Genomic DNA, 12,537 nt, shown 5'->3' with positions numbered 1-12,537 from the left:
ATCTCTGCTAAGGGATGGGCTGGGCAGCAGTCAGCAGATGGTGAGCAATTATATAGTGCATCACTTATTTTTCCCAGGTTTTCTCTCTCTTTCTCCCTCTCTTTTTTATCCTTATTATTATTATTATTATTATTATTATTATTAGTTTCAGTTATTAAACTATTCTTATGCAAGCTATGATTTTTAATTTTTTCTTCCTCCTCCTGATTGTCCTCCCCAGCCCACAGGATGCGTGTGCCAGCAGGGGTTAAACCACACCACCCAAAGGGCAGGCACATAATGAGGGCAGTGCAGGGATCTACACTGCCAGTAGACTGCAGCTAGAAGCTGGACACACCTGAGTGTGTGGTCTCTTTGTTCCCTTCTGTTCTGTGTAGCAGGCTTGCCCCCAGTGGCCCTGTGCCTGCAGCCCTCACCTGTCAGTGTTGTGAGGGTCAGTGTACCTCAGGTAGTACCAAGCAGAATCAACAAATGTATCCATGGTATCGACTTCTCGCCGTGCTGCTGCCTTGCACCTGAGCAAGAGGGGAGAAAAGCTTTTTTTAGACAAGTGACAAGCCTGAAAAAAACCCCAAACACACATGGACAGAGTGGCCACAAAGACATTTAGATTGAAAACTGAGCAGTCTGAAGAGTGACGTGTTCAGAAAAAGACCAACAACGGTAACAGGACTGACTTTTTCCCTCTCCCTCCCAAAACATAGCAAAAGAAAGCAAAAAAGAAGCCTGAGCAGCCATCACATCCAGCAACAGCTGAAGATGGCACTGCACTGGACAGCCCTCTCAATCTTGGAAATTTTAGAATTGCCATTTTAAAAGCTAAAAAGCACAGACAAGCATACTTTGCCATAAAGTTAATGGGTACTGAATATAGATCACACTCGTTAGGTACCAGCAGATTTAGCAGAAAGGTCAGGTGGTTGCCTCTCACTGATTGTCTGTACAAAATGGTCTTTGCAGATTCCATTTATTATCTCTAAAAAAAATTAACTTAGTTTAATTTCAGCTTTCACTAAGATCAAATCTCTTCTAGACCTTGTAGCACAATTTTAATTTGTGATTACAGCAAATTGATTTTTGCTTGTAATTATATTGGCAGCCCTAAGGAACAGTTTCAAAATAGATTTTAGGAGCTCAAGTTACTTTCTGTTAATTTCTCCTTGAATATTTGTTGTTTGTAGGAGCCAATAATTACATTTAATAAACTTCTCTTTGTTGTAAATAATCCCTCTTAAAATTCTTACTATTAAAACAATGTGGTTATTCTAAAGTCAATGAAATTTTGTAATCTGTGACACTCTTGTACATAAAGGACACTGATTATATGTAAGAAACGTACCCAGTTAATAATTATATGTAAGTTTAAATGCATGTATATAGTAGTAGTAAGTATACATAATGACTGTGGACTAGCTATTTCATATTTACTAACTGCATATTTAGTCTCTGCTCAGTCTTGATGAGTGAGCTGCAACATGTATCTCTGCTTGTCTGCCTGATACTTCAGCGTGGCTTGCCAAGGCAAGTTTACAAGAGCATCGCCACTTAACATTTTCCTTCATTCTGTCTCAGTACCTGGTCCTTCTCTACATGCAAATTTTTCTTCCAATGAGAATAATGCAATAAAGGAATTTTACTTCTAACTGCTTTTTAGTGTAGAAAAACAATTTTTTTAAATTGTACACATAAACAAAGACTCGGCCAATGTAAAAGAATGGCTTTTCTGTCAAAAGTAAGAATACTTTACAGTCATTGAACCATAATTACATCTGCTTCATGCCTCTGTGCTCTAAATGGACATGGCTCACTAAGACAGAGACATCACGGGCATCTTTCAGAGTTTATACAATTTATATCAATATTGTAATTACAGGCACAATACTGTAATCTCATTAGACAATCTTCAGACAACTAACACAATTACCTGAACTTGTATAACAAAGAATAACTTGGGCATCTCCTCCCATTTATGATTGTTAACATTGTCACCCAAATACTCAGACTTTTGTATCTTTCCATCTGGCTTTCCTTATTAATTCTAAATATTAAATGAAACTAATAAAAATCCCTATTACTGGAGAGAAGAACTAAAGGAAGGGATGATGTCACTTCTTGGAGCAAGGAAAAGCAAGGATGACTGCACACAGAAGTAATAGCTCAAACTATTTGAAACTGTAGCAGACATAGATGAGCAATACTGATGACAGCTGTCAAAAAAGCGAAAATTAGGAAGACAAATAAAGATGAGAATTTAAAAAGTTAATTTCAGCAACCTATTATATTTTAGACTAAGAAACTAATCGTGCGTGACTTTATTTCTGACTAAACAAATGCCTTTGATTAACTTCTATGCAGAGCAGCTACAATAACAATTCAGAAACCATAAGGATTTGCTATACATCAAAAGTATGTTGTTCCCTGGTAAACAACAAAATAATTTTTAATTAAGGTTGTGGGGGAAAACAAAAGTGCACACAGTGACTTTCAGTCACAATAGGAAATTTTTTCAATTGAAATTAAGAATTGTAGACCAAGGTACTTCTGGGGGCTTTGCTAAACCTGTGGATCTTATTCAGTAAGGCTTTGCTGCAAAGGTCACACTTTAAAATACACTACTATGTGCAATTTCAATAGGCACATCTGAGAGGAAATTTTCTATGCAGAAACATGGGAGTAAAGGTCAGTTTTACAAAAAAATACATGTTATCAACAAAGTTTAAAATATATGTTTCCAGAGAACCATGGAACTGCTAACATTAAAATGAATTTAGATGTTATGAAGCTGCTGAATTATCAGTGAGAGCCCTATGGCCATTTATATGTCTGATTTCCCTGCCTGGCAGCCTGACAACATGCTTCCCATTAATTTGGTCAGGTTGCTAGGAGCAGCAATGCATTGCACTGCTGATGAAAAACTTCCCTGGGATACTTTATGTTCTACCAGTTTCTCCCACAGAACCTATAGGCAAACTTCAGTGTACAGAATATCTATGCAGTCCTCAAGATTACAGAACTGATTTTTACAACACATCTCTCACTACATCATTTAGACTTTTTATTTCTTGAACAGATGGACTACAAACAATAAAGATTACAGTGATGTCGGAATGCATTTACTTTCAAACTTGAATTACATGCTATCTGTAAGGTACATATTAATGATAAATATTTATATAGCTGAGGGAACACTTTGATTGTTGACTATTGCCAGAAAATAAACAAAATGTTTTAAAACATATATTAAAAACATATATATTTAAAACATATATTAAAAACATATTTTAGTTTCCTTAACAAGAGGACCAATTCAGTAATCATTATAAGCTTTATATGAACACTGATGAAAGACAATTAAATAACTGTAATAAATGAAGTGATAAATACTGTTAAGAAATAGAAAATGGAGAAAATTATTATGTTTTTCTTTTTTTCTCTCCTCTAACTTAAAACCAGTGAGTTTTGTTTCAGCTTGTTGATGAAAAAAGAGCAGTAGGCATTGAGTGCTGCAAAAAAAAAGGAGTTTTACAGAGTGTATAAGAATAAATCCCTGTGCTGGGTCAAACTAATCATCATTTTGGAGTCTCAGAGCTGTCATTTGCCAAAACTTTGGGAAAGTGCACAAGAAACAGGCAGGTGCAAAGTGATCTCTCCCAGGCTGCAGCAAATACAGCACTGACTTACCTTGGACAGGAACAGTTCACCCATTCTGGGGCACTTTCCAAAGGTGAGGCTCCCTTTCCTGTGAATGTGGTCACATTGGGCAGCACCACAGGTAAGTCCTCGTAAGGCACAGGGACAGCGCCGCACGCCCGGCAGTGAATGATTGGAATGGGCGTTCCCCAGTAGCGCTGTCGAGATATTAACCAGTCTCTCAATTTGTCACTCGTTAGGTATCCACCTATTCTTTTATTTTTGGCCTGCTCAGTAATAGCTTTTAAAGCCTCCTGCCGGGTCATGCCGGTGATCTGATTGAAAAAAAAAAAAGAGATGTGGAAAAAGAAAGAAAAATTTATAGTTGCTGTCAGTGAAAGTGCAAGAACAAATAAAACCAGTAAGTTTTCTGAGAGTCAAATAAAATAATCATTTCTCTCTTACCGCTGGTTAACATCCTCTGTCCAAGAGACTGTTCACATACCAGCTGCTCATTTGAACCTTCTTGCTTAAAGGATTATGTTCCTGATGGTCTGAATAGAAGAAGGCTGAGAAAGAGCCCTGTATACCCCTTCAGCCATTATTAGCAGATATTTGTGTTTACTGCTGATATCTTTACCAGTTGCTGTACGCCAAAACTTTCAGAATTCTATCACGAACATAAAGTAGAGACTGAAGAAATGCAAATGAAAACTGCTTTCCTTCTCCTGTGCTCATTTCAGGTTTTACTATTCTTGCTTTCACAAACATTTTAACCACTTAGACCCTACCTGGGAAGTAATGTGTCTGTTATTAAAACACATATTTTCAAGAGTGGTATCTAAAGATCATATTCCTATGTCTCTTGAGGCATCTATGATACCACAAAGGCTGAAGCCACATTTCAGTGAATTTGTGGAAGAAGGATTAGTATGTTCATGTTTAGGTAAAAATTCTATCGAGGTTATGAAACAAGAATCAACTTTTAACATAGGTTAAATTATTCAGTTTCCATTATGGAACTGAAACCAATACAGAGGAAAGTTCAACCTTCCTCTCATGTACAAAAGGAAAACACTTATTGCTACAGAAGACCCAACATATTTAATCATTAAATTATTCCCAGAAATTTGGCAGCATAAGTTTGGCTTGATTAAAAAAAAAAAAATCTCTTTAATCATACAAAGTATTTGGCACTCTTGAGAAAAGAGATTTAGTTTGCATTGTTACTGTAAGCTGGAAAGAAATCCATATTGTATACCCACCTCTGCAGAATTAATGACTTTCTCCAAACCACTTGGCAATGTCTCAATGACTTCAGTGAAAGAAATGCCCAGATTCTTAGCTACTGCAGCATCCTCTGCACTAGTACTAGGAATTCCTAGAAGGGATTAAAAACCGTTTCATTTCTGTGGCACTCTCTTTATAATGACTTACATTTCCCAAAAGAGTTAAAGAAAATGGTTTAAGAACAGCAAAAGTGTTTTTGTATTCTTTAAGCAGTGAAATTCAAACAGCAATAATTACAACTCAGTAATTTCTCAGTTCCTCTGTAATTCAAACTTTCATCAATATCCCGTCCTTCTTTCAGAAAAGTTTGAAAATCTGATGGTTCTGAAAAAACTAAAAATAAAGCCATAAAATTTGGAGAGAATTATAGAATTTTCAATATAACCATATTATCCAAATATAATATATTTAAACAATAAAAAAAAATTCTATTTGCTAATATGATAATCAAAGACTCAACAAAAAGCAGTCTTCCTGTTTCAATATTAATTTATGTCTAATTTCATAGAATTATGAAATAATAGAATATCATTAGAATTAGAATTCATCTAATTTCACCATAATGCAACAGTCTCAAACATTATTATCCCTTTAACTTACTATGAAAGACATTATTTGTTTATAAACTCAGGGAAACTATTAAAATAACATCAGTTTGCTATTCAGACTATTAACTAGTGAGAACACCTCCTACAGCTATTCAGATGAGTTACACAACTCATACTATTTAAAGCTCCCAAAGTTCTCTTTCCCTCTGCATTTTATTATTTGGGACAGTCATGCATTTTAATTCTGCTCTGGAGGGTTTCACAGTGAGTTAAGAAATTTCTTAGCTTGCTTTATTATTATCACATGTATTCTGAAATAAGATGCTAACAGATTTATTATTTACAGAGATACATATTTCTGAATATTTTTCCCCTTCAATGATAATTTAATTAATAATTTGAACCAACTTGCAATTACTGTCATCTTTGAAAGGCAAAGAAACTTATTCCAACAAGACAATGCCAGCATTAAGTTGGTGAAAACTACACATAAAAGTTCTCAAAATATTTGCTGAGTACATTGGAATTATTAACTAAACCAGCTTAACAATCATCTTAGTTCAGGCAGTGAAATGCCAGCTATACTTTAACTCTGCCAACATGTGGAAGTCTGGAAGCAGATGACTAAAGAAAATCAAACAAAACTCCCCTGTGACAAGTAACTCCTTAACTAGAAAAACACAAAATTGCTATTTTATCTTTCCAGCAGATGTACACTCTTGCCATTTCAAGAACAATGTTTGTATATTAATTTGTCAGAGAGCCCTGCAGTCCGCAACAGGTGACTTCACAATATGCTCTACAAAAGGAACAAAAGAAGGTCCCACTTATTGGTCTGCTTCCTTTTGAAAAGATGACGCTATTAATGTACACTGGGCAAAGCTCAACAGCTAGCACCCACAGCTTCCCATGAAGAGCTGGGCTGTTTCCAGCAGACATAAGGCCAAGGTATGTGTCAGCAAACTGGAAGATTTTAAAGAAAAATAAGATTAGGTATGTCAATTATTTGGCTTCTTCTATATGATGAAAACCTTTGTTTGTCAAAAACAGATTCAAATCTGAAGTGTAAGATGTGAGCATGTTATAAGCAAAGTATACATCCCAAATGGATCATTTGCATCAGCCCTATAAGGGTCATCCAAGACATTTTTGCACAGTCAGCTGGTTTAATTCAGTCCAGTTGTGCAAAAATAGCCAATATTGGCAGAAGTGAAAGTAGCTGCTCCAGGAGAGGAAAGAAGTACCAGCATCAGGGAGGCAACAACAGGAGTTAAGGGATAAGGAATGCACTGGAAAAAGGGAAGAAGATATAACTATTTCCCATTAAGACTGGCATTGAACATTGCCTTCTCAATGCAGCAAAGACCACAGCAAAGCACAAAAATAAACAAAGAGCTTGGTGGGTGTAGATTAAAACAGATACGGTTTTTAAACCTTAGTATAATTTCTACTTTGACTTACTATGACAATCATATTATCTAAGAGTATGTACTTAGCTGCCCAGTTTTGGGATCAGGCTCCACGTCCAGGAAAAGGGTAAGACAGGCAGATTCATGGGACAACTCTGGGAACAGAAGCTCACTACAGGTGATTCAGCATCCTCTAGCAACACCCTCCCCCCTCCACTTATCAATCCTCAACTCTAAATCAGGTGCCTTAAATGCTGCTTTGAGAGATAAAGGACCTAAGATAAGTGTCCAAGACTACCTGAAAAAAATTATTACCTATCCTGAACTATTTTACCGGCCTCAAAACAAGTATTACTAGATAAAAGTCAAACTTGGAAGCTTTGTACATTTACCATCTGAGGCATTTCTCTATAAGGATATACATAATTTATGTAAACTTAAGACACAAAAAAAACCCCAAAAGTTAGGGTTGTTTGTCAAAAAATTGTACAGTTCTGTTTTGATTAAAGACCATGAGAGACAGCCAAACACATATGCTGTAGGTAACCGATTTTCTTAAGATATGCAGATCCTCAAATATGGCTCATTAAATGCACTAATTTTATAATACTTAAAATTATCATCCGGTAAATCTCTTCACCCACATAGATTCCACATAGCTCCTTTTCCCTTTCTTCTTCCCTAACGGAGAACAGAAATCCAAAATCCAGGAGAGAGAGCCTCTGTGTTCAAATATTTACTACAACACTATCTTGTGGTCCAACACAGCAACTGAAAACCATACTATTCCACTTAAATATCTAATGTCACATACCTATTTTAGTATCAAGATAATTATCAAAATTGTTTTTTGCTGAGATGACTACAGGAATCTCCTGATTGGTAAGCAAATTCACAGCTGTCACTGAAGTAAGCGAGTCTGAAAACAAATGTAATGATATGGTAAGTAAAACATAACAGAAGATATACTAAGAACATCACTGACCATTACAATGCAGTTTATCTTAAACTTACGTAAATTTTAAATAAGAGTTTTCTTTAAAAAAGAAAGTGACAAACCTATTCACATTTCAAAAAAGCTCAGATGTATTAAAATGCTCAGTAAGATTGATAAATTTTCATTATTAGAAAATATACTTATAGAAAACACCTTCATAAAAACAGAGTAAGATTTGGATTATAACAAAAAAAAAAAAGAGTCTTTGATCAAAATACAGGCTGCTGCAAAGTTGCAAGAATTGATTTTAGTATGCCCTGATTTATGTACTAGCATACAATGCTACAAAATCCCACCAAAAATCAGATAAAACTGCAGGGGAGCATATATCCTTATGATTTAATTTCTTACAGAAGAACTAATAAACATGTGAAATCTTTTTTTCTAACCTGTGTTAAAAAGCCACCTAAGTAACCTACTCATTTCCAAACAGGATATTCATATTACAGATGAGGAACCCAACGTCCACAAGCAAGGGGAGACAGGAGAGGAGAGAATTAAGGGTGAGAACTAATAAACTGGAATTGATTTACAGTGTGCAGATTGGGTGGCTTGGCAAGAAGAAATTAAAATCTGATACTCCATATTTTGAGGATTTGAATCCCAGATCTCAATTTGAGTCTATTTCTAACTTTTTCAGTGCCTTTAAGTTGATGATAATTACAATCATTAAAATATGGGCTGCTAAGAGCTTCCTTTCACCTTTCTTCCTAGCTAAGTTGAGGCTATGAAGGCTTGTATTGCAATGCATAAAATCTGATTGAATTAAGTAACAGAAATGTTGAGAACAGGGCTCTTATAGCTCATCATGCTTCTTGACACAAATTATACATTTATTTATTTCTGATTACTACTTTTCCAAATTTTATGTGTCTGAGGTATTCCTATTATAAAGAAAATTTCCACATTCAAAGCACCACATGCAGCTTTCCTCTGTTTTAAAAAAGTACAAAAGGGACAATTTCATTTTTTAAAAGCAACTAACCAAAAAGCGTCATCAGCAGGAAGCTGAGTGGGCAGGACACTGCTTTTAAAAATAACTTCTCTCTTCCACCCAGCAATAATTTTCATTTTATGCTGGAACCCAAAATAATAACTGCAGTTTATGAAGGTGCTCTTTCCTGTGTTCATTTGCTCACATCATTATCACCAAAACAGAAAAGAGAGAGTGGTACAGGTACAAGTGTAAGACAATGTATGCTAAGTATTATAATGAGATAATGAACAACGTAAAGGTCAAATCTTTATCTCAGGCACCTCCTGCTGTCAAAGCCATTAGACTTACCAGGTTCTAAATTAACATACATTTTTCTAGGCAAAAAAAAAAAAAACTGAATGTTTAACAACTGGTTATTCCATCTATTTAAATAACAATAGCCTAAAATACAGACATGTACTTCAGGACTAAAGGTTTTGCTATACAATAGCTTTCTTTTCTCTCCTAGAAAACATAAAACCATACTCTCCTAATTATTTAAATGAGAACACAGTGAAGAAAGAGAATTGCAAGACTATGCCCATTGAAAAGAAAACATTACATTTAATTAAATTAAAATGTCAGTGTTACTGAGGATTTTTTTAAAGTCTTGGTTAATGTGAAAATAAGGTCTATATAAGGCCACCCAAAATTTCTTTTTATTTAAATGCCATTGTTGCCCTTTCATATGTAACATGCCAATCTCTGCTAATTTCAACTGAAGAATGTCTGTAAGTATATTCACAAGTAGCAGGAGTATACAATAGTAGAGTTATGTGAAATTGTGCCTCTTTTTTGAGGACTTTTGGCTGTCATTATTTCAACTCAGAGTTTCTTAATTTAACTCAGCCAAAAGCTTTAAGCTTATTGTTAACAGACACACAAAAAAGCTTTTGCAAGTATTTCCACTTAAAAACCAATATAAAAATATACCATGGTCCTTATTAAAAGCAAATTTTGCACTTTTGTGGTTTGGTTTAAAGCACAAGGTCCAACAAAGGTACAGGCACATGCATGAATGTGTGTTTGTGCAGTTAGTGCTTTGATTTGGTTAAGCTGCAAGAACTGCAAATTTGTTCTCCAAAATTCTCCAAGCTTTTCTCACCTCTTAGACAAAGGTTTTATGTACTCAATACAGTCAGGCTCCATGTTTCTTTCTACTAACAAGCAAACTTCTTTAAGGTAGAAATGAAGTACTTAAAAAATCAGGTTCTGTACAACCAACACAATTTCCCACAAGATACTGTTGAAATCAGATGTTATACAGACAATGAAGCCTGATCTTTACCAGTAAGGGAAAAAGAAAATATTAAACACCAGCCTGAAGTAAAACTAAATACAGGCAGAATTGGTGGTTGGAGACTTCAGGAAAGCAGTTAACAATAATTAAAGCATTATCAGTTGACTGTGCAAGTCATGAATTGCCATAGGGATACTCTGAATTGAATCCATTAGAGTCTTGAATTAACAATGGATCTGAATAGTAGAGTATTATTTTACTATCTATCAGTTATCCACTTTGCTATGTATTAGTGATAAAATTTGTTTTTATTTTTTTTAATAAACTAAAAAAAATTAGTGATATATTGACCTCTTTAGATTCCTTATGACAGAAGAAATCATTGCTGGTGCAAGAATTAATTCTGCTGTCTTTTTGCTAATGGCAATTTACCATATAGACATGAGATTTTCCAATGGGCTGACACAGTCGAATTTGGACTATTCATTTCTGCTAGATGAGGAAACAAGAATCTGACCCATTGCTTTCATATACTATGAAGTGTTACAATTATTATAAAAAGAAGAATTCTAGCATAGCTGCTCTTGCCACATCTGAAGCCAGAACAGGCTGATGTGACACTGTGTGACATAGCAAGAATCAAAGGCCTGCTTGCTCTCAACAGGAACAGCTCCCGCTCAGCTTGATGCACATTCTCTAAAGATCATTCCCTATAATTGTTGCTCTTCTACAACAAATTGCATTATGAGAAAAATACCACCTTTCCCTGGGATGAACTCCCTCTGAAAGACTTCTTTGAGACTGCTATTCCCATGCAACAGTCTGTGAGTTGGTAAGATATATAAATGGGAAGCTCCATAAATGGCTTCAGGTGTATAGGTGTAAGCTGCTAGCTTCTCTTCTGTTACTTTGCCATTAACCTGAAAAAGAGCAGAAAAAAATTCCCACTGGCAGTGTGGTGGTTATAGATTTCCCTTTCTTTTCACACAGCTAATGAGTCTACATCACCCTACAGAAATACACAGATCCAAATACCAAAGCCAGACACATTTGCACTATAGAAATTTTCTAGACTCAAACCTTGACAAAACTTACTTTTAGGCCTTGAGAAAGTTGCTGTACAGTCTTGCCTTAGTTTATCCAAATATATCTATAAAAATATAATTCTAATCCCATATGTAATATTGCACTGTGCTGCTGAGATAGACTCAGTCCCTGGCTAAGCCACCCAGAATCCTTCTATTCACTTTTAATATGCATGCCTTGTTTCCAAGAAACTGGAGGGAGATGTTACCTCTGAAATCTGAAGAGAATTTAGAATTTTCTCAGCTACAATATGACTTTACACCATACTTCTCTGATAAAGTGAATGCTGCAAATTATGTACAGAAATAAAATAATAAAAGGTGGCACAACAAACAACTGGACATAAAATGTAAATAGTAAACTTCAAAGACTTTTTAAGAATTACCATCTGGAACTATCAACAAGGTTTATATCTTAGATCAACTAACTGTGGAGTATATGGGGGTCTTGGAAGGAGATTTTTTTGTAATAAGTATTGATGTAAATTTTTAGAAACAATTGATTAAAAAAACTTTAATATAAAGTTATTTATACAAATACAAGTACTGCATCTTTTAGCAGGGTGCAAATCAGAGGTATTAAAAAGATTTAATTTGTCTCAATTTGAAGTTCTGAAAAATTCAGTACTTTAAAATAAGAAGTCACTTTTAGAATGTTAGACCAGAATAAATAATCACAATAAAGCTTTGAAGTACAAGGGTTGAAATTTGATCAGGGTCTCTGAAAATCTCTTCTGTCCCTATGATATTCATGGAGCCTTGTTCATCTCTTGACAAAAAAGGGGAAATCTGAAGTCCTTCTGTAGATATTTTTTTTTTCAGGTTTCCTTTTCCTTCCTCTCCTTTCTTTCTGTCTAGACTTCTCTGTAGCTCCAACACTACCTAATGGTGTGGTTTCCATTATTTTAATTATGGGATATAGAAAGTGAAATAATGGACAAATATAAGCAAAGCAGTTTGCCTGAGGTCAGCCTGGGTCTGACAGAGAAGGTGCCAAGCAGAGAAAAGCAAAAGCCCAACTAGACCCTAGCTGACATGTGCAGTGCTATTTGATAGTGCACTTGGCACAAATAAGCTTTCAGGGAAGCTTATTAGCTGGCATGTATTTTGGCATAAATATACACAGCCAATTTGCATCCACTTGAACACACAAACCCTTTCCTAAGGAGCACAGCAGAGAGTATCTCTTCAACCCTCAAGTGCTGTTCTCCAGGAATCTGTGCTGGTCTGTGCATGAATATAATAATAATAATAATAATAATCTTTTTTAGGAGGTTTCAAGCTTTTAAGATCTGGAAATCCATTCCCATCAACACATTTCAGGGGTTGCAGTTAGCCCAACCAAGAGAGCAGCAAGTGAAA

General features: G+C 35.3%; 1 protein-coding gene across 5 annotated transcripts in view; it reads right to left on the bottom strand.

The window, feature by feature from the left end:
• The window catches only part of LARS2 (leucyl-tRNA synthetase 2, mitochondrial), an 84,189-nt gene that overhangs the window by 30,344 nt on the left and 41,308 nt on the right, over window positions 1-12,537 (bottom strand). For 4 of the 5 annotated variants that reach the window (XM_053952786.1, XM_053952776.1, XM_053952802.1 and 1 more), the window contains 6 exons: window positions 10,851-11,010; window positions 7,692-7,796; window positions 6,961-7,032; window positions 4,896-5,011; window positions 3,682-3,965; window positions 417-515 (listed from right to left, as the gene is read on the bottom strand). In XM_053952786.1, coding sequence (XP_053808761.1) covers window positions 417-515; window positions 3,682-3,965; window positions 4,896-5,011; window positions 6,961-7,032; window positions 7,692-7,796; window positions 10,851-11,010 — 836 coding nt within the window. The remainder of the gene's footprint in view (window positions 1-416; window positions 516-3,681; window positions 3,966-4,895; window positions 5,012-6,960; window positions 7,033-7,691; window positions 7,797-10,850; window positions 11,011-12,537) is intronic. The other variant, XM_053952795.1, reaches the window with a different exon arrangement.

This window comes from Vidua chalybeata, chromosome 1 (genome assembly GCF_026979565.1).
Source record: "Vidua chalybeata isolate OUT-0048 chromosome 1, bVidCha1 merged haplotype, whole genome shotgun sequence".
Lineage (NCBI taxonomy): Eukaryota > Metazoa > Chordata > Aves > Passeriformes > Viduidae > Vidua > Vidua chalybeata.
The sequence above is the reverse complement of the archived record's forward strand: the minus strand, read 5'-3'. Positions and strand labels throughout refer to the sequence as shown.